Genomic DNA, 25,845 nt, shown 5'->3' on the forward strand with positions numbered 1-25,845 from the left:
CACTTCACCATCTGCCAGCTCTGTGAATATGGGGGATGTCTGAAGAGAAAATAGAAACGAATAGGCTAACCTCCCCTCACTTGTTCTTTCTCAGTGACTATGACTCTCTTAACGAGGAGGACGTGGCGGGGAACAACCAGTTGGCGTTTGACTTGGCCGAGCGAGAGTTTGGCATCCAGCCGGTGACCACAGGAAAGGAGATGGCTGCGGAGGCCGAACCAGACAAGCTGCTGATGGTTCTCTACCTCTCCAAGTTCTACGAGGCCTTCAGGAACTCCCCAGGAAACGACAATGGTCAGGCTTCTTCCTGCTTCCTTCACAGAGAGTCAAAACAGGGTCCATCAATTTATTCCATCAGCTGCTGTGAAGCTCTGTGTTACAATGTGAAATAAGAGTTTAAATGAGGAATTAAAGTCTAGTGGTAATTCTAGTGTTAAAATGGAAAGTAATATTTCCTGGTTGCAGTTACAGTGAATGCTAACAGGGAGCTGTTTCTGTTCTCCATATTCCTTAAGCCTTAAATTTCAGGCTGGTCTTCATTAAAACCTGAATCGAAATTAACAGGACTGCAAACCAAAAACTTTACACAACACCACCGTAAACTGTAGGGCTGTACCAAAAGTTTGAAGCTTCGTTCATAATGTTGAAATTTGAAATTACATTTATATGCTGAACTTTCTTCCTCTCTATTCATTCTGTTTAAACCTGGTATTTCAGCACAGTTGCAGATAAGTTTAGGCTACAATAATATAAAATATAATATATAAAGTATTTATACTATTTTTAGAATTAGAATCCAGTGGTGCCTGCGTAGCCCTGTTTCCCAAGTCAAAATTAATTGAAAAAGGAGAGATGTAATAATGTCCAAAATTCACAACAGGATTTTATTTAACAAACTCTTCTGCTTCAACCCATATTTGTAGCACACACGTATGGTTGTGTATTACAACAAGGAAACAAGCTTTACTTGAGAAAAAGCAAGACAGAAGACTGCTATAAAACAGCAGTTTGGGAAGTTCTACATTAACTCGATCTGCAGTGTTTTAACTCCACCTTTTAGTATCCGCTCAGTGTGCTACATACCTCAACAGAAGGGTGATGAAAAAACAGGACAGCATGGAACAGTTCTTTTGGTACCATCCACAACTTTTGACAATAAAAACAAATAAATCAATCCTAATGTGTAACAAACAGGACTAAATTAAACCAGACTGCTTGGTGGAAATGAGGCTGTATTCCAACAACTGGTTTGGCTCAGTTATGTTTATTATGAAAGTTGATTCTGATTAATCTGATGAATCACTTTATTCAATTTGAGGACTTTGTTCGAGAATTTTTTTAGGGTGTTGCAATCATAACATATTATCACAGACATTTAAAGTTTTCATTCAAAAACCTCAATAGAAGATTTGAATGTAAAAAAAAAAAAATTACATTTGGTGCAGCCTTAATAAACTATAGGGACATTTTGGTTTACAAATTCACTCCAGCATATAAAAAAGGGTTCCAGTCATACAGAACAACAGATGGGGAAGTGCCTGGCTCAGCTATGCAGCACACAGTTGGACACAAAGTTTCACCCTAACCACCAAAAAATGTGTAATACTATACCAAACCAAAAAAAGCTGTGAAAACAGGATCTCTTTTTCTTTCTCCAAAAGGAAGGACAAAATATTACTTCACCCTCTCTGTTAGGGAACAGTACCACAAAAAATCCCCATATCCGTTAGATAGTTAAGAGAGACTGGTCCTCAAAAAACTGGGGTTCCTTACTGCTGATATCTTCTCAGATTCTGTTAATGTCAGTATACAGTGCATTCTGTTAAAGTATAGGCCTATGTGTACTTGACATAATGGAGGCTCAGGGACTATTTTATCCACCGTGTCAGCTAGAGTTGCACGTTACACAACCGTGGTCAGGTTAGTCCCTGCCAGAGACATGACTGGTATGCGTGCTATGTCTGTGGAAGCCATATCCAATCACTCAGCTCTGGTCACACCACCACTGTAAGCTGCAGCCACGTTTCACTTCTCATGCTTTAATGTTGATGTCCTGAGGACCGCAGTGTCACCACAGAGCAGTCCTCACCTCTGAAAGGCTGGGAAAATCATTTAACCTCAGTGAGCCATTTTCACAGTCCATTTGGTGGGAATGTACTTGGCGACATTTTAGGAGCTTAAGTTTTTGGTTTGGTTATTTTTAGTCTGCAATTATGTCTACACTGTGTGCCATTGTACTATAATGGGCCTAGGTAATGCGTGTTGTTATGCAAAGTTTTTTAGTCAGTTTCTGATGATATATGATATGTAGAGTCCGAGGATGAACCCCCCACACATCGTGCTGATTGTATAACTCTTTTTACACATCCCCTGTTCTCATGCAGACTCCAGTTCAGCTAAATTTAAGTGTTATCTGGTGTTGCAGTGGCTTTTTCTGTGCAACCTTATCAGTTATTTTGATGTTTATAGCCCCTATGTGTCAATTATCTACTGTCATTACTCTCTTTATACTACTTCTCTTGTTGTCTTGGTTAGCATTAACACTGCTACTAGCTTCCATTTCTGAATGGAGTTTCATGTGTCACGTTACCAACAGATGTCTATCAATGTAAGCTGTGCATCTAAAATGTTTTGGAAATGGTAGGACAAATGCTTCATACAAAATTTTTAGTTTACTTCTTTGAACACATTACTGATTGTTTAGGGGCAGAAATAGAATATAATAGTCATAAGGATGTTTTCAGTAGTGTGTAATCACCTATAAGTATCGTGTTCTTGTTACCATAGAATGAGCCTTTTATATCTACAAAGGAAGCGGGTCCACTTTCACAGAGTCCAGCACACTGGCTTTAGAGAGGGCCTTCCCTGGTTTTAGCAGCCACCATATGGTGAGCCGAGGGGTGTTCAGCTGGTTGCAATCTGCAACCTCACTGCTAGATGACACTAAATCCTACACACTGGTCCTTTAGATACTGATGATGTCCACAATTAAGCTATAATGATTTTTGTGGCAGCACGACTTCCACCCCCCTGCTGCAGTCATCTCCTTGATTGTTTGTAAATGAGAAACCTGTATATAGGGGCTTTCATGTCAACACGATCCTACTTAATAACTTTTAGAGTGTGGATAAATAAATAGGCTTAATGCAATCTTAGTATGACTGTGTTCTATATTCCAGGTTCAAGAGAACCAGATGAGAACAGTGAAGAATATCCAGCTAAAGCCAAACTGGGGAACCAGCCTCAGCCCAGGAAGAGGATACCCAGGGTAAAGCTGAAATACGTCTGATGCTTTCATTGACCCTCCTCAGGGACTTTCCATTAATCACCAGCTAACTATTCACAGTTGTTGAAATCTTGATTAGCTAACATGAAGATCAATGCATCTTTTGTAAAATGTATGTTATCTAATCCTGAACATCAATCTGGATGGTGATTAGAGGGATTCTTGATGTCTGCTCATGTGAACAGTAAATCACATGATCAGTTAACAGGCTCAACTTTTACACCAGTTACAATCTTATCTGAAGCTCACACGATTCTCTGTGAATGAATCTTGTCACAGGATGACAAGAAACTGGAAGACGATTCTGTGAACAAGAGACGGCGAAAAGGCAACCACTACCTCTCTGAGGTATGTTCAACAGGAGGTCTAAAATGCAAGACATTCCAGTTTTATTCAATGCTGAGTTATATTTAATGTTCCACTCCCTGCTGCCTCCCCTCTGTGTCCCTGGTGTGGCATCAGTTGTCCTGTCACAGTGCCCCCCCTGCTGGTGAGGACGGGGAGCTGCGGGAGAACAAGGTCCGCTCCATGGCAACTCAGCTGCTGGCCAAGTTTGAGGAGAACTCGTCGACTGGAAAGATACGCAGCAAGGTGAGAGAGGGACAGGTTGAAGACAGTCCCATATCAGAAGGGACTGTGACACCTGATTAACTTTCATGCCCAAGAGAGTCGACTTGGATTTATTTCTTACATGACGGCATGTGATTTAACTTGTTGATTTCTTTCAGCAAGATTTGAAGAATCAACTCCCATCACAGCGACGAAATAATGTTGATCAACTGTTAACCTGATTTGTGAAATATATCAGTACTATATAACGAATGTTGACATTTAAAACCACTTTATCTATCTAAATGTACAAGGTCTTTGAAGTTCCCAAGAAGACTTACTTACTTACTTGCTTACTTATTTATTTATCTATTTAGGGTCTGAACTATTCTGTTCAAGCCTGACTGCTCATAGTCATTAGTTCGAAGGTTCCATGTCTGACTTCCATCAGTCTAAATTGATCAATTTCATTTTTGACTTTTCTTATATATTTGTGGGTTTATATTGAAGTGATAGGTCATATTTGTCAATACAAAGAATCTTAAATTAGGGATTTCAGAACACCATACCTTCAGATAGATGGTTTTCAAAATAAAATGTTTCACTGTCATAAATTCAGTGGCATTCAAGCATTTCAATGTTGAGTGCTCATTAGTGGTTAAATATCACAAGAGCAATATTAAGTTGCTTATAAGATTACAATTCTAATGTCTATTGTTTGCTTCCATACATGAAGTGACATTATGTAGGAGTTGGTAGTTTGTCTGATTTGGCACTCCAGTTTCTGAGTACAACAACACTGTTGTACTTACAAATCCCAGGTTTCTGTTTATATTGTCAGATGGAATGGCTAACGAGCTAAAGGCAGCTACAATTGAGCATCTAGTAAAGCTGTCTGACTGTCAGGAAACTCCATACATTACCCGGAGTTGAGGACAGACGGGAAGCCATTACTCTGCTAAATGTTGGTTGCTGCTCTATTAATGTTCAAAATGTGTATGTATTTTAGATCTCTCAGGCCTACTTCCTCTCCTTGATTTTCCTTTCCTGTCCTATTTCCCTTTCCTTTCCTCCTTGCGTCAGTGTGATGAGGAACAATCAGATCCATCCTCCTCTCCTCCTCTGTCCACCACCCCACTTCCTCTCTCAGAAGAGGAGGAGGATGAGGAAGAGGAGGAGGACAGAGAAAACCCCCGTTTTGCAAAGCCCAAGGATGTCCCTCCTCCTACCCCTCTTCCTCCCCCTCGCCCCAAGTGGCAGGTAACACCTCTCAGCTCTTTCTGTTGAGACTGAGTTTCATTCAAGTAATACAAATAAATAGCACATTAATGTGTAACTACTCTCTTGTTTCCTCCTGCTCCTCGTCTTTTCTTCATGTTTCCAGCCTTCCATCTACCTCCGCTTACTGGAGAATCCCAGTGCTGTGGCTGAGCAAACTACCTTCCTCTATTCCCCCAAATCTCCTCCCCTCAGTCGTTCTCCTTCACCCTCACGCTCCAAGAGTCCATTAAGTCCTCCCCGCTCACCGAGCCCTAATGTTAGCGCACGTTACTACCCAGAACGCACCTCTCCTGACCTGACAACCCGTCATTTCTCTTCTTCTCTGTCTGTATCGGATCTTGATCATTCCTCTGAGAGGTCAGAGACGTCGGCACAGCAGGTGAATTTCATGCCACTTCTGTACAATATTTTTTATCATCAAGCTTATGAGTTGGTTATTTACAACTCAATTTTCACATGTTCCGATCTGATTCCCACCACCTCCTGCTGTCTGTGCAGAGACTGTCTGCCAGAGAGTTTTCCAGGAGGAGTATAAAGGAGAGAGCCGTCCTCCTCTCCTCCTTGTTTCCTGGCTCCGGCAGACCTCCTCCTGATCCTCTTTCTCCTCTTCCTCAGTCTCAGGTTGTGTATTGCACCAACCAGAATGCTTGACTAATGTCACAGTTAGACTATTGCATGGTCTTGATAACGGCATGCATCTTCGACTTGTTAAACAATGCATCATGGCTCCGTGTGTGAAGGGTGCAGCACAGTGTTCAATATACAATAAGTCCCCTGTTCATGTCCAGTCAGAGCTTCATTTTTAACTTCATTTAAATCACTTCATTTTTTAATTTAACAATTTAACTATATCATTTTTTCATAATTGGATTCTTAAATTTGAATGTGGTAGCCTTAATAAGAATTTTTACCTGAAGAAAAGTTTTTTTTAAATTGACTTTTAAATCTCAACAGTAAGAGTATTATAGCATCTCTGCATGTAGCTTGTTGTTATTTGCAGACCTGGGAATGAGACTCACAATCAGCCACAATCTCTCTGATTGCTGGGGGTTGTCAAAAGGCCTACTTAATTGTTGGGTTGCCCGTTCCTGGGTGTGTATGGCACCAAAAATGTCCTAAACACAGCCAATAATGAGAAAATACGGGCAAAATCATAGATACAGACACCACCACACACTTTAAGTATGCAGTATAAAGAAGACTACAGAGCAGCTTTATCCTTCAGGCTTTGAAACTCCTAAAACTCGTTGTCAACACATATTTGTATTTGTTTTGCTTATTTAGCATAAAGGGACCACATCTCACATTTCAACACAACGCTGTGAGAATTAAATTAACCTTAAACCTTGATATTGTATCTTAGGAAAATCATGCATCATGTACCTTAACATCAACACTGTTGTTTCACTGTATAAATGTGTGTGTGTGTGTGTGTGTGTGTGTGTGTGTGTGTGTGTGTGTGTGTGTGTGTGTGTGTGTGTGTGTGTGTGTGTGTGATTTGATCACATGTGATTGGCAGTGGCCTGGCAGGATCAGCAGTGTAGCCCACACCTTTTCATCACATTTTGTTTCAAATATTGTTATTTCTTGCTTGGTGCACAGAATAATGTGACTAATGATATCACTCATTTTTCCAACTGAGCCCCGCCCACTTCAAAGCAGTTAGAAAGGCATAGAGAAAACAGCAAAAACAGAAATGTCTTATTTGAAAAAACCCAAATTGTTTTGGATTTGAGAGAAAACTGTGTTGGAGCTGTTTGACTACATTAGATTTTCAAGGCCTTTAACTACATTCACTAAGACACTTCATTCTTTATTTGATTGACTTTGTAGAAAAAGTTCTCTTTTGCAACAGAAGTGAACTGTTAACAGTGCCACTGACTTGTCTCAGCTTTTAAAGTGATTAAGTTATCTTCTCTTAACTTTCATCCTCCTATTCTACTCAGCCTTTAATTTGTGTTCGCCTTTTCTTCTATAGGTGGAACTATCTGCCTTTCCTCCCTCCTTGTCTCCACCTCCTCCTGCTCCTCCCTCTGTCTCTGCATCTAAGTGCTCCACCATCTACCCTGTAGTCCACCCTGTCCCTGAGCCCACTGCCCAGGCCGGTTTCTCCTCTGTCTCCCTGGACACTGCTGGACACAAGGACAAGATAATAATAGACTCCTCTCCTTCCTCCTCTTTCACTGACTCTGAAAAAACAGATCAAACCTCCTCTCTTCACGTTGTTTCCTCCACATGCAACATCAAAACGTCTTCTGCACTTGCTTCAGCTTGCTTTGACGAGAGCCAGGAGCTCTCCTCTCCTCTCTCTGATACGAACTGTGAAAATGGACACAGCAGCTCATCTTCTCCTCCAGTTTCTTTACTGCACGAGGAAAACTATGAGAGGAGGCATGAAAGTGAGCAGCAGAAGCTCCACAGAACTGCTCAGGAGACATGTGACGATAAGACTTTAGATGAAAATGATCACATGAAGGTAACAGTTTCCTTATGCATATCAACTGCCTGCCTGAAGACAGCCTGCTAGTCCAGTATTAATAACCTCACGTGTCCAATCAAAGTATCCTACTCTGAATTTCCCAGCCTACTACATGTAAAAGGTCCAGTGTGAAGGATTTATGGGCAAAAATGTAATATATTTCTCATAGTTATGTTATCTTTAGTGTATAATTACCTGAAATGAAGAATTTTTGTGTTTTCATTACATAAGAATGAGCCTTTTATATCTACAGAGGGAGCAGATCCTCTTTCACAAAGTGGACCATGTTGCACCACCATGTTTCTACAGTAGCCCAGAACGGACAATCCAAACACTGACCCTAAAGAGGGCCTTTCATGTGGGTGGGTGAAATGAGGGGTGATCAGTTGGTTGCAATCTGCAACCTCACCACTAGATTTCACAAAATCCTACACACTGGACCTTTTTTAAAAGGATTTTTTTAAATTCTTTTTTTACTATTTTTAAGATGGCTATAGTTATGTTTCTTTTAAATTGTGTGTTGAAATGGCCATTTACAAGACAGTGCAATTCAACACAGTAAACCACATGCAGAACATAGATTTTGCACACACTTTTTCTAATGATATTTCAGAATGAAGTGTTCAAATAACACTTAATTCAAATAGCTTGGATCTTGTGTGTTGGTTATTAGTAAATAACGTATTAGACATATATAATTGTGAACTTAAAATGAAATCAAAATGAAAACTAATTCAAAAAATCATCTTCCCTTATTGTCCAAGCTTTTGAGACAAGTTTAGCTAACTTTAAGACATCAAAACAGATGACTGCAGCTGCACTGAACTGTCTGTTATTTAAAGTGTTTCATGTTGTAACTCTCTTACTGAATTTACTCAGTAAAACGTCCCTCTGGCTGTTGAATTCTTGCAGAAGCCAAACATTTTCTGCTAGAGTGAAGGAAGTTTGAAAATAGTATTGATTTACCCCAAATTTGTGGCAAATTAGTCCTTCTAAAGAAAGAACTAGAACACTGTGCAAAGGATGAATTCAGACATTAATGACATCTATCAGAAACCAGGCCCAGAACAGTTTTGTAGAGCCCTCTTAAAGTTCATATGTATTATTCCTGTGCCAAAATACACTGGAAGAGCTTTTTTCCCAAAGCTACATAGTGATAAAATAACTGGGATCACTGGGATGCAAAATTCTCGTATATAGTGTCTCTAGAATATAAATATAAGATTAAGTCCTTGGAGCAAAATCACATGTACTTAATTGTAATGTATACATGTACAGTATTTCTGATGTACAGCCTGAGGAAAGAATGGGTTAAACCATTTAATTAGGGTAAATTCATAGTGCTATAGGAAGAACACACTTGAAGAAAGACTCAATACTTTATTCCCATAACATAACTGTTTGTAATTTGTCTTGATGAGCTCATGCAAGCACAGACAAGAAAACCATACACTCATAGAATACATTCAAAGAGTATGAACAGAAAAGAAAAATAGTCAAATATATGACAGATATGAACTGTGTATCACTGTACAAGTGACGTTCATTCTGGTGTTTATCTAGTGCAATGGGAGCTGCGCTCTTGAGACCCCCAGAAGAATCAGTCATAAGTCAATAGTCCGCTCTGAGAGTTGTCCCACTGGAGCTCCGAGTTACACTAAAGAGGTACTCGTCCAGACCTCAGTCCCATGATTTCAAATTAAATCATGCTTTTTTCTGCTTTTTCACCTGTCCTCTTTCTAACTCCTCTGTGTGGTTTCCAATTCCTTCCTTTCCTTCCCTCCAACCCTCTGTGTTTGTGTGTCCCTGGTGTTACATTAGCGAACAGTGGGAAAGGTATCATCGGCCATAGACGCTAAAGCTCAGTTACTGGCCATCCTCTATGAGACAGACCACAGGCCCAATGCCACGCCGGTAAGATGCATGTGGATGTTGCAGAGATAAATCTAACCCACACTTCATGGTCCAGTACATTAGCACTGAAACCTCTTGAATAAAAAGAGGTGTCAATACTAAATATGATGATTTCAAGTATGTAACATTACATTATGTTTTGAAAAGTAGGATTTGATTAACACAAAACAAAAAAAGAAGTTCCTTTCCCTGCTGCTCCGCGCTTTGACACCGTATAATCTGCCTTTCTTAGGCTCTGGTTCCCTGGCCACGGAGGGCTCCCAAGGCTGAAGGGGTAAATGGGTTCTGCTTTGTCTTCATGAGGGCAAAGCAACAGAGCAGCTAGTATGTTTGCAGCAGTATTGGATGGTTTGATACCTCAGAGGACTCGCTGGCTAACAGCTCACATACATCTGCATGCAGTTATAGCTAACTTTAACTGCTGTTTGGCCTATAAATATATATTAGTTTGAAAAGCCTGTTAGCTGTAGTGTCGCAGGATGAGACTGGATGATGATGATCAGCTTGATGCTTACACATTGCTGATGGTGGTGTTGTAGATTGTAGTCACATCGTTTGAACTCGAGTCTAACACAGTTCTGCTTCTTTGACTAGATCTAGGATCGATAGGGATGCAAGATATGAACTTTGCGGAGCATGTATTGCAAATTACAATCCTGTTTTCTTCCTCCATACTGGAGACGACATGCTCCCTCTAGTCCACACTGTGTGGCTCTTGACCCTTGTGAGAGGTTCCAGGGACATGAGACTTGAAGTTGGATGTCGATAACCTGACTAGTGTATTTAATTGAAGTGAGAGTAAACTGGCAGCAGCTTTAGTCCTATTTGCATTCCATGATTTAAGATATTGAGCTATTTTACATACTTCACTTGAAAGCTTACTTGATGTGTTGTGTTGTGCTAGTTAAGTCTACACCGAGTCTTTGGGGTTTGACTTGTGTCTTAAATTAATAGTTGACATTTTGGCTGCTCATTTGCTTTCTTTAAGTGAAAAGATTGATACCACTCATGTCTGTACAGTAAATGTGAAGTTAAAGCCAGCAACTGATTATCTGAGCATAAAGACTAGAAACAGCTAGCTTAGCACTGTATGAAAGATAAAGATCTGCCTACCAGCCTGTCTAAATAATGCACTAAGTCTTGTTTGTTTTAATCTGTCCAAAAACTGAAGTGTAAAAATGACAAGTTGTGGTTGTACAGGAGGTTATGTGTAGTAATTATTTCTTGTACAGACATGAGAGTGATGTCAATCCTCTCATCCAACCCGAGGCAAGAAAACTATTACGAGTTCTTTGTCTTTAAATGTCAAGGCCCCTCGAGGAAACCCTCGAGTGGCATGGATCATTTACTGTTTTAATATCCTGGTGCAATAAAAACTGAACCACAGCGAGGTCTGGAGATTATAATGAGTAACTGGGGCATTAACATTATGATATTTAAGTAAAATAAGCTCTTGCGGTCTCAAAAACACATTGACATGGTACAGCTGCAAACCTGTCGTTTTTGCCATAATTCAACTGGCAGCACCACATTTTTGCACCTTTTCATAAAACAAAATAGTTATTATTTTTTAAATATCTTTTCTCATAATTCTTCACTGATTTTATGGCAATCTATCTCCACCGTTGTCTGTGATGGGTGCAACTGCTTTAACAGTTTACCATTTCACTGCTGGACCACACAACTAATGTATTTTGTCTACTTTATTGCAGGCAGCTCTCGGAAATAAGTCTAAAAACTTTGTCTCGAAAAGCAGCATGTAAACTTATCCTGGTCCTCTTCCTTTCAGTGTGTCGTACGTAAGGACCTCCCTCCCGGCCTCGGGGGCAGCGACGTCTGCCACTTCTGCACCAAGCGGGTGTATGTGATGGAGAGACTGAGCGCCGAGGGCTACTTCTTCCACCGCGAGTGTTTCCGCTGTGACGTCTGTAACTGCACCCTCCGTCTGGGTGGGCACACCTTTGACTCGCAGGAGGGTACGTTTGATTCACTGTGACTGTGGATGCTTTTAAAACATGTAGATAGGGAGTTTTTGTTGTGCAGATGTAGTTTGGACACTTCAAATCCTTGTTTTAACCTTGGTGTTACACAAAAATGTTGAGTTTTAGATGAATCATTCCAGTTTGGGAAATGTTTTTTTCTGTCATTTTATTTTCCTGTTATTTTAAGGAGATTTTTCATTGTACTGTACTCCACATTGAGCAGATTTCTAATTTTCTGTGCTTCATTTACAGCAAAGTTCTACTGCAAGGTGCATTATGCCCAGCGCCAGTCCAGCATTCACACGGGGAGGTTCAAAAGGAGAATGGTAAGGAAGCCTGCAAAAACGAAACAAAACTGACGAGGAAAATGTAAAATGAATTGGAAGTGTTTTTGCATCCAAAAAACATGCCATCATTCCTTTATTGATTTGCTGTCATTTACCTGCTCAAGGATTAGCTGGCGTTCTACTAACATTTGCAAATGTCTTGAGGTGCAATTGCTAATAGCCTGTGCAGATGAATGCTATTATCCTCTGAAGAGAAACCACAAAAATAATGTTTACTCTTTGTCCCACAGTTCAGAAGTTAATAAGAAATGCTGTACAGCTGGCCACATGGTGGTGCAATTTGCAACTTCTTTCAGTTTTGTGATCTCATTCATCCATCTTGCCAGGCTTCAAGCTATTCACTTGTGGCAGAACACACAGTAGTTTAACCAATCAGCATCCTTTGAGGAACTACCGACAGCTACGAGCGTAGTTTAGATGTGACATCTACAAGAGCAGTGCCCGTTTCTTTAAAAACAACAATGTTGGCTCCTCATGAGGTTAGCATAGATGCTAGCATAGATGTCCAATGAAAAAGACTCTTCTCTTGACTGGTTTCAACTTTCACTGTTGATCTGATTAGTTGAACTTGTAATAAATGGTGATAGACAGATGGTTCGTCCAATCACCTGTATCCAATCACCAAGTATTTTTTGAAAGCGACTGTTAAACTGTATCTGGTGCCTTGGGTTAGCACCTTTGTGACAGGTATGATTACCACAGAATTATAGATTGTAGATATTTGAAACTTTACTTTAGAGTTGAATTTAAAATGGCAGTCGCCTATTGAATCAAATTAAGTGTCAATAAATGACTTCTTCTTTTCAAGATTTATGAGATACCAGCCAAAGCATGGTGCTTATTCTTCCACTGTAACGCCACCTATAAGTGAAATACAGTAACATTTCACAAGATTGTTTAGTGCCCATATCTTTACCAAGGACACTACATTAAAAGCTGGACAGTGTTGGTGGTGGAGACCCATTCATTCCTATGAAAGCTGTTAGTGGCGCATTAAGCCATAATGGCTCGACTTCCCGGCTATAAAATGATCCGCGTTGTGGGGCCCATAGAGCATGCGCAGTCGCGAGACTTCCTCCGAACAAGCCGGCTAACTTGAATAGAGATAAAATGATTTAATCTTGTGGCTTTTTTTGGCCCAGTGCATCATGTGACGATGTAATTACATGGTTTTGCCACCAAAGCCTGGTGCTCTTCCTGGGGGCTTGATCTGTACATGTGTACCAACATTGTTTGCAATCTAATGCTGCACCGTAGAGTTCAGGCCTTTTAGGTAAATAGTCAAATGTGAAAATGGTGGGAAATGGTGTAAGGTGAAAATAGAAAGAAGCTTTGTCTTGATCCATGAAATTATTTATTAGCCAAAAACTCAAAATGTTTTATTACTCACCATATGGTGGCAACATTGAGAGCTCCTTATAAAAATGTGGAGGGCCAAATTACCTGTGTGGCAAGTTATGTGTTTAGCATGTTAAGTGATGTTAAAGGTGTCCACGTTCTCTTTTTTTAATCCTTAAGGGGAAAACAATTGCAGTTTTTTGCTAGTGCAAATCAAATGTAAGATCACTACCAAGAGTCATTGTACAGGTGTTGTAATCTCAGACACACACCACAATGTGTCAGAAGGGTAAAAATAAGTATGCAGGATTACAATGACTGGCTGTATTTATCTTTCAGTCCTGTCACTTGTTACTTTGCCGTCTAATAGAACGTCATGTTGTGTTTCATTGTTTCCTCCTGTGTATCTTGGTTTGTGTAGGATGATCGTGTCACACCCTCATCCTTGAGCAGTGGGAGCTACTCAGCAACGGGCAGCGTCCAGATCCAGCCCCCAGGTACCCTGGTTTCCTTGCTTAGGCGAGGCCTGAGCTGGCCGAGGCGTGCTAGCCGGGCTGTGTGTGTGTTGCCTCGACGGCTGTTTGGAAGTGTGTGTGAGTCTTTCACAGCTGTTGGGTCTCACGTCAGGAGCTACTCACATGACTATGTGTTCCTGTATGAGCTGCTGAGCCTGGGCTGTCCTCTGCTCTGCATGATGCACGAGGTGCTGGGACAGATCTACCAGGAGCAGCAGCTGGCCCAGCAGCAGCTCACTGCTCACCAGTTCATGTAGGAAGGGCTGGGCCAGGTGACCTGATAGGAGCCCGGAATCCAAAATGGATCAATCAGTGGTTCAATAATGTAAACATTTTGAAACCAAATAATATTTCCTACATTCCAAGTGTTATTTAGTTTTGTGTTTTTGAAGTCAAAATGTTTGACTAAGTAACTTCAACAGTTGCTGTAAAAGTGCTTCAGTTAATTAGCTCCTGCTGCTTGTATTGTATTCAGTGCCTGGTGCGCAGCACAACAAAGCGCCAACTTAAGCAAATTGTCATATAGGTACTCTGACTATGTTGTGTATTTAAGTATTAAATGGTACATGCTGAGCCAACCTCAGGGGTGATGCATGAATATAATGCTGCAGCCCTTATGAACCTGTGGCTCTGTTAGTAATGAGCTCAGATCCCCTGGTACATGTTTGTTGACTGTCAGGGTCTCCTGGTGTTGTACCCTGCTGAATGCATCTCTGACTCACATGGGCTTGTTCCAGGCTGCTGACACTGTAACGCCTGAAGCTGTTAGCAATTACATTCATATCACACTGCTGTCACCAGATGATATGTAACAGTGTGTCAGTGTCATTTGACTCTCTTGTCTGAAGAGAACAACCAATTGGATTGTCACAAAATGTTTCCTCCTGCACTCGAGCGGGCTATCTGTAAGAAGCAGTTTATAATGTGCCAATTAATTGCAGTAGAGTAACCTGGAAGATGCCCTCTGACTCTAACCTTTAAAGCCATCAGGCTGGTGTGGTTTCCTCTCAGTGAACTAGTAATATGTCAGAACTCCACACAGTGTTTGATGTTTTACTGACTCTGCATATTGCCTGCTGCACCTTAACTCTGCACCACAGAGATGTGCAATGGAAATGCCAAAACAGTATTATTACTTTTGATATAATTTCAGGAAATACTTTTGTTATTTGAATTACATTATTTGTTCTCGGTGTTAGTATTTCACGTTGATGTATTCTGTTAAAGATAATTGACTGATCTAACGTAAGATATTTAAGGCTCATTATTTATGGTCTTGTTTACCTTTAGAACTCAAATTAGCAACTCATTTGAGTTTTTTTCTCATTTTTTCAGATTTTACGCTCTTTGTTTTCAAGTGTTTTTTTAAATTCTGCTTGTTACAAGAGGACCTGTGTATGTACTTCTAAAATCAGACAAGTCAAAAACTTGTTCAAACTGGATTGTGAAATCGATTTGAAATCAGTTTAGACTGATCTATACCTTGGATAATTTTTTGATGAAATCGGTATAAGCCACAAACAATGAGCCGTATCTATGATCATTCCAGGCTGTTTTTTTTTGTGGTGGTCATATTTGCTTTAAGAACCACATCCACAAAAGACTGTATATTCCTGACTCAGTGAAAATATTTCACTTTATCATTTTTTATTCATTGTTTTGAAATTATTATTTTTTATTATTAGCATTTTTTTGTTTATTTCATTTTCTATGTTGTAAATGTAAATAAGGTTGGAGCATTTTTGGCCAGCTCTCGCACTTCAATGTAATGTCTTAATGTAACGACTTAAACAGTCTGTTTACTTGTAATCTGAGCACTCTGCTTCCTTTCCATCCTCCATCCTCCATCCTCCATTTTCCTTTTTCCGACATCTCATTCATTTTCTTTTCTTTTTTTCACAAATTCATTCCTCTTTCTTCCGTTCACTTCATTTTGTTCAGTCTGTTTCAAGTTTCCAATGCTGCATCCTCTGATTGGCTGATTCCTGCCAGCGGGGAAGGTGACGATTGGCCAGCTTTGGCGATCAGATTTGGCGTGTTGCTTTTGCATTGGCTGTCTTCGTAGCTCGCCGGCTCTTCCATATAACCCAGATTAACCAGTCACAAACTAGCATGAGTCCTAAGTTTTGCATTTCAGGAGTCGGTAAAGGTGTTATTTGTATCATTGAAATATATATAAGAATTCCAAAAATAAATATAAAATCTTAGTTAAATTGCATCATATCAAACACAATTGTTGATCTCTACTTAATGGCACTCAAACTTTTTGTTCTTGTGTTTCACAAAAATAAGACCATTTGCCCTTCAGTGGATGTAAGTGGGGTTATTCAGAATTTTCAGGCAGCACCACTTTGGTCCACACCCAGAAATATCCCAGCAACTATTAATCTGATTACCATGAAATTTTATTCAGACATTCAAGGTCCCCACAGGATGAACACACATACTTAATCCTCTGACTTTTTATCTGTTGCTACTCACAGGCCAAACCTCACTTATCCAGTTAAATATCTTAACATCTACTAGACGGATTGGCAACAAAAAAAATTGGTTCAGACATTCATGGTTCCCAGAGGATGAATCCCAATGGCTTTTTGTCCAATGCCATCATCAGCTCAATGTCCAATGTCTATATAAAAGTAAGGACATTCCCATCAGCCTCAGCTGTACTTTGTGTTTAGTAGCTAATTGGCTAAACTAAGGTGTTGAACGTAAATATTATAACTGCTAAACAGCAGCATGTTAGCAAACTTACATTAGCAGTACAGCCTCCCAAAGCCGCTGTTGTGACGGTAGATTCGTAGTCTCAGAGCTCAATAGAGTGCTGCAGGGATGATGACGTCTTTTCATAGGCTCACCCGGAAGCTGGCATCGCCCTGGTTCCTTCCACAAAATAAGCTTGGTGACCAACTCAAGTCTTTTTTAATGGGGTTAATACCCCATTAAAAAAGAAAGACCCGTTGATTTTGAGACGAGGGAACTGGAAGTGCAAAAATGCTAACGGATTTCTTGGTTTGGACTCATTCCTGCAGCACTCTGTAAGCGAGTTCAGGCTTTGGCTACTAACAGTACTTGCTAGTTGGATCAAGTTTAAGCTTGCCATGAATGATCAGCCCCCTCAGTGCCAAAACAGATCATAGCGAGCAGATTTCTAAATCAGACCTGATTTCACACAGCAAAAAGTTTAGTACAGAGGTTGTGGTAATGGTTAATTGATACACACATAGCACCTGGTGTCTGTTTCTCAGTCGTTCTGTGTTATGTTGGTGTCATATAATCCGAGCTAACCCCACTAACACTCATGCTGTGCTGTGTTCCTCCCTAACCCTCCTAACACCAAACATCCATCTGAATGCCCCCCGAATGTGCTTTTTCTCTCTGATGCATCATCATCATGAGCCTCCCTTCTTGTCGGCCCGTTTGACCATAACGAATGTGTCCACATGTCTGTGGTCTGTCTGTGGTTCCCTCTGTTTCAGAAGGAGGCCTCCTCCCCTCAGAGCCCCTCTCCAGGTCTCTCTCCTGTACCTAGACTTTGAGATCAGCAGCCCTTATAGCAGCTTTTTGCACACTGCCAGATACATTTGTTGGCTGTATTCTGTATGTTTGATAGTTTTGTTCATAATGAGCCTTGAAGCAGCCTGCAAGCTTTGTTATTTGTTTTCCACATTGATAATTACTGTAAAATTGCTTAATTTATGATATTTATAAGCTGTAAATATATTCAAAAATAAATCAATTTGATTACATAAATAATTTGCTTCGTGGTTTTGTTGCAAATCAGTGGAATAAATCCAAGAAAACTCAGACGTGATTGAACAGTTCAGATTTAGGTTTATCCCATCATGTAACGGTTACGTTTCAAAGTGTTTCCATATATTTTAACCACAAGATTAACAACTTCATCAGTAGGCCTCAGACAAAGCAAATATTTTTCCCACCTCTGTGCTGAGTTAACATCACCCACACAAATCATGTTCCCAATCACAGCTTTTGTTAACCCAACAAATAACATGTGCTTTGTAACACCTGATGAAAAGCTGAACTACCTTTAGGTTTGCAGCGGATTCAAAGGGAGGCACACAGCAGAGGGCTCAAGCAGCCTGGCCTTAATCAAAGCTTCTAATGGAAAAAAAAAGACAATTGTTGTTTTAATGTAACAAGAAGAATGGGTATAATTAGGCTAAATGCAAAAGCTTAGCTATAAAAAAAGAAAATACTGTTGAGCTAAGTTAAATGTAACCTTTGAACTACACTCAAGTCTAGCTGAACAGAATTGAAGTGAATCATTTCCCAGCTCCCCCTGTCAGCTTGGATCTGCTCTATCCTTTCCTCTGGGTTCGGTCTCTGTGTATTATTTGGTGAAGGTTTACTCTCCTGTGCCTATTCTTCTGCTAAACATTTAGCCAAACCCATCAATGGGTCCAAGAGAATGAATCCCATTAAAGGAGACCTATTGTGCTTTTTCATTTTTTTCCATCAGTGTTTTGTTTTTGTTCTTGTGCATGATAAAGATCTCGAAAATTAAAAGAGTCGAAGTCAACAGAAGCTCCTCTCTCCCACAGAAAACACTGCTCCTGAAACGCCCTGTCAGTCCCGCCTTTAATTTTGTGACTTTGTGACATCACAATGTCAGAAATTTGCATAATGAATGCCTAGTGGCTAGTTTGGCATGTAAGAAGTGATTTAACACAGCTGCTCTGTTGTTGTTAGTGGTGCTGGCTCAGGCATGTGTGAGCTGACAAATCAGAAAAGACTATTCAGAGGTGGGGGGTCTTAAAGAGACAGGAGCTAAAACAGAGTGTTTCAGACAGAGGGGGAATACAGCGCTGCAGCACTGGACAGTATGAGAAAACTGATGTGTTATGCGCATTAAAGTATGTAAACCTATTCTAGTGGTAACCCAACATAAAATGATGAACTTGAAAATCAGCATAATATGTCTCCTTTAATAAAAGCTCTGGTTATCTAATTGCTGATAGGCATACTGCAAACAAATGGTGTATTGAGAGATTTTCATTTCTTTGCTGTGACCAAGTGGAATCACCTTTGGAAAGAGTCTGTACAATGTTGACTTCATTACTCTGTGAGTACGGTTATCTATGTGTCATGTGTCAGTGATTGTGTTGCAGGTAGAGATGAATATTTTACTGTGAAGTTTTTGCACTTTATATAGCACGAGTCACATTCTTTTTCTTTAAAGGTGCACTATGTAGTTTTGGGGAAGAAATTAAACTTTTTTTACTTTGTTTATATGTGGTGGACCCTGCCACCTCTCTAGCTTCAAACAGTGTTCTGGGAGCTTATTTTCCTCTGAGAACAGCTTGTTTATACAGTCATGGGAAAATAAATATTTCTGTGTTTGTGTTATTACCTCATTAATATTGTAAATATTAAAATTCTGAGTTTAAATTTCTTCTCCAAAACTACACAGTGCCCCTTTAGGTACTTTTACTGAATAGTATATTATGTTATGTTTGCTCTCTAAAAGGAACATATTTGCTACCTGAAAATCATTTTTCAACACGCTACACTGATGATTTAGATATGAAATGATGATACAGTACACAACAAGTGCTCACCTGTTGATCAGACGTAGACTCCAAGTGAGACTTTATGCATGAATGGAGCTACATGCTATTTGTTACTTAGCCTAGCATGAATTCAAAGCTAGTTAAAACTTAATGCCCACACACTGTTTTTAATTTGCAGGCGGGGCGTCCAGCTTGCATTCAGAGCAGCTTGATAAAGGTCAGAAAAGAGTTCCTGAAGACACAGAGATGGCTGTTGAAGCTCTGGATGCTTCCTGCATTGTCAAACCTGCAGCACAAGACACTGCAGGGGCCAAGGGCCAAAGCCAGGACAGTACCAAAGGTCAGTGTGGCTCCTACAGTAGTGTTTTCAAGCTCCCAGAAAATGCAGCACTGGATAAATACACTTTCTGGTTGAGTGACCTAAAGGAAGTTATATTAAGAAAGATACTGTGCTGCACAAATGAGTTTCAGACCCTGTTAAACATGAGATTCCCTGAGGGAGATTCTTAAACTGGCTGAACTTTAACTAGTGACCCTCCTGCGTCAGCATGTGTGTTTGTGTTGGAGTTTCTCCCCCTGCTAATGTCTGGGAGATCCGGGTGCGGCTGACAAACTGAGAGTTTCTCCAACAATTTGCTGACTGTTTGTTATTTTATCAGCAGCAGCAGCAGCAGCAGAGTTTTCCTGTGCTCAATGACCTGTCCACACACATTTCTTCAGACATACTTACTAGTGTACTTAGTTGTGAAGGAGACTTTTGTTTGGTTATAAATAAGCTATAAAGAAGGAAACTGAAAATCTTTACTTGTTTTTTTAAATATATTTGACACACACTGTATTCTCTGGCACCTCATGCAGTCTTTTAGTTAAAAATCTGTCCAGCTGCACACTTATGCATATACACATTTTTGTGCAGACTTTCATGGTGCCCACAGGATTAATGACAATGACTTTAGCAATCACGTGACCTTTCATTTAGCACTACCATCAAGTATGAAATGCATGAAAAGTATGAAACTTTGGGGATCTTCTTCGACTTATCAAGATTCAGGATCAATTTAATTGTCATTATGCAGAACAAGATTGTATAATGAAATGCTGCTGTAATTGTCTAAGCTACATATGAACACAAAAACAAAAACGATATAGACTAATTGATAAATAATAAAGTCAGAAAAATAAACTAGAGTTCAGGAGTCTCACAGTCTGAGGAGTGAAGCTGCTCTGTGGTCTGGTGGTACAGCAGCAGATACTTCTGTATCTGTTGTCAGATGGCAGCAGGGTGAACAGACTGTGGCTGGGTGGCTGTTGTCTTTTAGTATCTTTGGGCTCTGTGCAGACATCGCACTTCACCAATGTCACTGATGCTCTGTAGATGGTACCAGTGATGTTCTGGGTGGTTTTAATCACTCGCTTTGACCTGATCAACCATCAGGTCACATGGTTTATAACCAAATTATATACTTTTATAAACTAATGATCAACCCATCACACTAATTAGCAAATGTTGCTAACACGCTACACTAAAATGTTGTACATGGCATACATTACATCTGCTGAAGATCAGCATGTTAACATTTTCATGGTGAGCATGTAGCATGCTGATTTTAGGACTAAGGCTAAGTACCACTGTGCCTTAAGTGCAGCCTCACAGAGCTGCTGGCTGGAGACTCATACAGTATACATATCTACACTTAACTTACTATTAGCCCTCACAAATCATTTGACATGTCATATGCCGTATGCCTACTGTAAGTGTGGAGAACCAGAGCTAATGCTGTTCCCCAAAAAACACACTGTAGAGCAGACCTATTCAACTGTTGGGGGAATGCAGCCCTTTAACAAGCTCCTTCCGGCCCTTTGATAATTTATTCACTGGGCTAATTAGCCCGTTCTTTAGTTAGGTCTGATGCTAAGCACACTAAGTTCTAACCTATTCCCTTTCCTCTGCCTCTGTAGCTCGCTCTAACACCAAACAGAATAATCGATGGAAACGGAAGATCAGAGCGAGTGAGTACCTCTGATTTTTATTTTGTCCGTCTGTGCAGTCTTCATTTAGATTGGATTAAGAACTGAAGCCTGTGTCTGGTCTGTTTGTTTGACAGCAGACAGTTGGGTTGATTGTAATTTGGTTTTGTGAAGTATAATCCTTCGATTCAACCAGATCATATCAGTATGTATTGATTTCTCATGTGGCCTCACCAACAGTTGATAGAAATGTCAGTGTTGAGCAGAGGGTTGTAACGCTAATCAGATTTGTGAATGTGTGCGTGTGTGTTTATGTGACGTGTGTAATTATAAATACAAGCATGTGGGGTTATAAATGTCCTAAAAGGAAGGCGGTGTACAGCGAGCATGAGTCTGAGGTCAGTGCAGGTATCACCGCTCTTGTAATGCAGCATGAACAACACTAGAGGTCAGTACTGTTCTCTTAAACACAGACAGCATGGGGTGAACTTCCTTGAGGTCTTGGAGGAGTTCACTGGTTGCTGCAAAGTTATTCTCAGATAAAACACACTCCTGTCTGACAACAGTCACTGTCAAACATTCCTAGTTTATTTTCATCCAAATCAGCCTCGCTCTGTTGCCCTAGCATTTTTTTTAAGAAATGTTGCTGCTAAGGCATCTGTGCACACAGTTTAGTTAACATTTTTCAGGGCAACGACCGCATAGCTGATAGAGAGACGACGCAGGTACCCCCCACTACATGTACTCTCAAATTCTGTTCCTTATTAAACTCAAACCTATAATAACATGTAGGACGGCCCGTAGTGCCAAATCACCAGGAGTTGTTGCATGACGCGTTAGCCTCATCCTCTGCATATTTCTCCTGTGGTTTCCGAGGTGGAGGGTACGTCAGAGTCTCTTGCTCAATAAGTTAGAAAACAATGCGCTGTGGCTCAAAAGAATGTCTGTACACTCAGGATAATAATATACATAACTGGCCAATATGTTTCAGTGCTAACTAATTAGTTTGCTGTTATGGATGGGGCTGCACAGTGATTTAGCATATGGTTAGGTCAGCCTGATTACATGGTTTCACAGTGATGATCCATCTTGATCTATCTTTGAATACATGTCAGATTCATGTTAATGTATATTTACAGATGCATTTAAACTTTGAAAACCTTTTTCACAGCAGACATTTTGACTTGTCTTAGCAGGAAAAACACAGGTGTCGGTGATAATATTAACGATGGCTCTGTTCTATTCAAGTGTCCGAGTGAGAAGTGACAGTGAGACAGCATGCAAATACCAGGACCTTAACACTGACGCAGCTAAATGGAGCTAAATGGAATTCAGCCACCATTCATTTTCTTTATACCTGTGCTTTTCCTACTGTGTGACGACAAAGTTTCACCTGTGAAAAGCTGGGGTCAGCTGGGTGTCATCTGAAGTGCATCCCTCTCAAACAAACAGCTAAGAGTGTTCTCTCTGCCCTCATACAGCCTTCCCTCTGATCTTCATCAAGCACTTCCAGAGGAGCTGGCCGCTGGACAAAGAGGGACCAGAGACTGTCCCTGAAGCTGACTCCGACTTTGAGGAGATCACGGCGGCAGACAAACAAACCGTGTGTTACATGGGATTTATCCTAGAATTAACATACACACCACATATGTAAATGTACTTGTAGAACACAGGGTGTCTACAGGTCCTTAAAAAGTCTTAAAGAAAGTTTTATAAATATTAAGCCTTAAAAGGCTTTAAAGGCCTAATTGTCAATTTTCTTTCATCCATCTTTAAAAGGAAATTGGTGCATTAAATTCCACATTGTCAAATTTTGTTTGTTTTTTCATAAACAATTTAAAAAAATAAGTCAATGAGGATCTTTCTCTTCTGATTAAAATTTCTTCCCCAACACTATGCAATGCTCTTTTAAAATGATCTTTAAAGTGTCTGATACCTGTAGCCACCCTGGAACAGAACTAGACTGGAGTAGAGTAGAATTGATATTTTTTAATAATTAAGATTCTTGTCCTCTCAGAGCTCAGAAAGCAGTTCCAAGATGTCAGCAAATACCCAGAATCCCTCAGAGGGAAGTCCGAAGACTGAGGAGTGCTCGGCTACAGTAAAGACAGACTGCAGCTCGTCTATTCCAAAGAAACGCTTGATGATATCTCTGTCTGAGAAAGAGAAGCTTCTGAACTGGGACGTCCTGGTCACACCAGAGGAGCCTGCGAATAAGACCAAAAACCCACTTCAACAGAAAGAGCAGGTGGAGTTAGTCATTTATTAGACCGGCAATATCAGTTGTTCTCGAGAAGAATAAGCCTGCTCATGAGATGTGTTTCTGCTCTTTATCTGCTGCCTTCTACAGTATAATGCAGTGGTCCAAAGACTGTGATGAGAGCAAGATAAGAGGAGTTAATTCCACATTATGTTGACCGCATTTTTCCTGTCCTCTGATGTTTTATCAGGTACAAGCAGAGACAGAAGCAGATAAGCCTCAGACAGACTCGTGCCAGGAAGGGGAACAAACCCAGAGCCAAACCTCTGCCTCGTCCCCCTCAGCCTTCCAGCTTATAGCCAACGCCTTCAGGAGGACGTTTAGTGTGTCCAATCCCTCCAGTGGCTCCAACACTGCAGTCACAATGTTTGTATAAAATACTTTGTTCATACTTAAGTTTAAGCAGCACGTTAAAGCTGCTGTAGGCGAGATTTTTCTGTATAAACTCCACCCGTCTTATCAGTCTTAAGCTGCCTCTTTGGCTATACATCTCTGGATTAGAGTGGCAATCTCAAAGATTTCCGGAAGTGTTTTTGGACCTCACTGCTTCCCAGAGATCCAGTGTTGCTTTGCCACGCCTCCATAACAACATCACATGAAAGTGATTTGCACCTTTTTAAAAAAGTTTCATTGTTCACTTTTATCGGTCTTTTCAAAGAAAGGTTCGGCCATGACCATTAACAGTAACGTTAATCATTTACTCCCAACGTTAGTAGAGACCAGGACAAACAGAACTGTTGTCTTGTGCGAACCACCGACTCTCTCTGGCTGACCAACCACTGCTGGGTGAACGCATGGCTAACTGTGCACCGCTTGTGATATCTTTGGTATTACAGCAAATGGAAGGGCTTTCATCAGTGGGCCATAGGCTCAATCATCATTGTGTTACCTCATTCAGCTATAGATAGTGACTTAACAGATAATTATTTCTATGAAAACTTCTAGATTATCAGTGTAAGGGAACCCACATTTTGTTTTATATCATGATTTGTCTTTTGCTTTACCAGGAGGACCAAACATGACGGCCCCCGAAAACAGAGGCCCATGTCAGAGGGAACATTCAGCTTTAGCACCCTCTTCAGCACCACGATTCCAGAGCCATCAGAAGACGAGAACAAGGCCGGCAAGCGTGAAGCTCGGTGGGCATCTGTAGGGGCCGATCCGTGGGGTGCCGGGCAGGACCTGCCCTCTCTGCTGCAGCAGGTGTCCCTCAAGGGTCGAAGAGACTCTGGAGGGGTGTTCTCTGACGACATGGGCTCGTTGCCCCGTAGGAGGGTCAACTTGTTCTCTTCTCTGAGGCTAAGGAAGAGGAAGGAGTCAGAGAGCGACGGGCCAGACCAGGAGGTGCAGAAGGAAATCAGGACGATACTCACCAACCTCAGGAACAAAGGTATGTGCAGTGCAGTGATGCTTTAAAGCCTGCAAGAAATGATTTTTGGCCATTTTTGGCAGTGCAAATAAATACAATACAGACTTATTAACATCTTGTAAAGTTGTTATGGTGAAGCTGTCAACACTTGCTTATTAACACATCCAGCAACAGAGAAACATAAAGGTTTATTAGGAGTCGCATTTCAAGGGATATGATGTACATAAATCTGTATAAGATGGAAATATAACTGCTAGATGCTCAGCTGTGTTCACCAGCTAGTCACAGGAAGTCTACAGAAGGTTTACAGAACTTTTTTGGAAACCATGCTCGTTAGAACATTCAAAGACCCACTTTTTGTACGAACCACTGTAATGTTGTTTGCCCTCTCTCCTCCCCTTCTCCCATGTGTGCTGGCCTTTGAGGTGTTAGAAAGCAAATTCGGATCCTCATACTTGCATCACTTTATTCTTTAGTCACTTGGGGCCAGTGCAATGAGTGGAAAACACTTCATTTCCATAATTTCATCTCATTAAGTCAATATAGGGAGCAGAGCATTTGGTTTATCAGGGGTTTTGTTTTTGCTGAGAACAGTTGCAGGCTGTGTCTGAGAATGACAATATTAAGAGTGGTGAGAATCAACTAAAACAGCAAAGCTTTGGGCCCTAAAACCAAACCAAACCAAACATTTATCCCAGCAGCTTTAAAGTGAAACAGTGTCTACTTGCCACTCCTCATCTTGTTTAAAAGGGCCTAAAATGGTCAAACTATCCAGTAATCCACATTTAGGAAGATTAGTGAAAAGTCTGCAGAGCATAATTTATCCAGTATTAATTGCTTATTTGCTGTCAGATGCGACCCCTTCGGAACAACTTTAGGTTTAGTGGATTCAAGTGAGAAGAGATGCAGGTCAAACATTAAGGTGTTTGTTGCTTCTCTTATTTGACATTTGTTTGGAAGTCGGTGAGTAACAGTAAGAAGGAAGCAGGAGAATGGCTTCTGTCAGGCTTTTAATGAAGCTGT

General features: G+C 40.6%; 1 protein-coding gene across 2 annotated transcripts in view; it reads left to right on the top strand.

The window, feature by feature from the left end:
• The window catches only part of mical2b (microtubule associated monooxygenase, calponin and LIM domain containing 2b), a 71,206-nt gene that overhangs the window by 39,213 nt on the left and 6,148 nt on the right, over positions 1–25,845 (top strand). For both annotated transcript variants that reach the window (XM_073471497.1, XM_073471498.1), the window contains exons 13-25: positions 95–294; positions 3,180–3,268; positions 3,566–3,634; positions 3,749–3,877; positions 11,299–11,485; positions 11,744–11,817; positions 13,598–13,673; positions 19,404–19,565; positions 21,185–21,235; positions 22,675–22,796; positions 23,211–23,441; positions 23,644–23,819; positions 24,461–24,843. In XM_073471497.1, coding sequence (XP_073327598.1) covers positions 95–294; positions 3,180–3,268; positions 3,566–3,634; positions 3,749–3,877; positions 11,299–11,485; positions 11,744–11,817; positions 13,598–13,673; positions 19,404–19,565; positions 21,185–21,235; positions 22,675–22,796; positions 23,211–23,441; positions 23,644–23,819; positions 24,461–24,843 — 1,949 coding nt within the window. The remainder of the gene's footprint in view (positions 1–94; positions 295–3,179; positions 3,269–3,565; positions 3,635–3,748; positions 3,878–11,298; positions 11,486–11,743; positions 11,818–13,597; positions 13,674–19,403; positions 19,566–21,184; positions 21,236–22,674; positions 22,797–23,210; positions 23,442–23,643; positions 23,820–24,460; positions 24,844–25,845) is intronic.

This window comes from Pagrus major, chromosome 8 (assembly GCF_040436345.1).
Source record: "Pagrus major chromosome 8, Pma_NU_1.0".
NCBI lineage: Eukaryota > Metazoa > Chordata > Actinopteri > Spariformes > Sparidae > Pagrus > Pagrus major.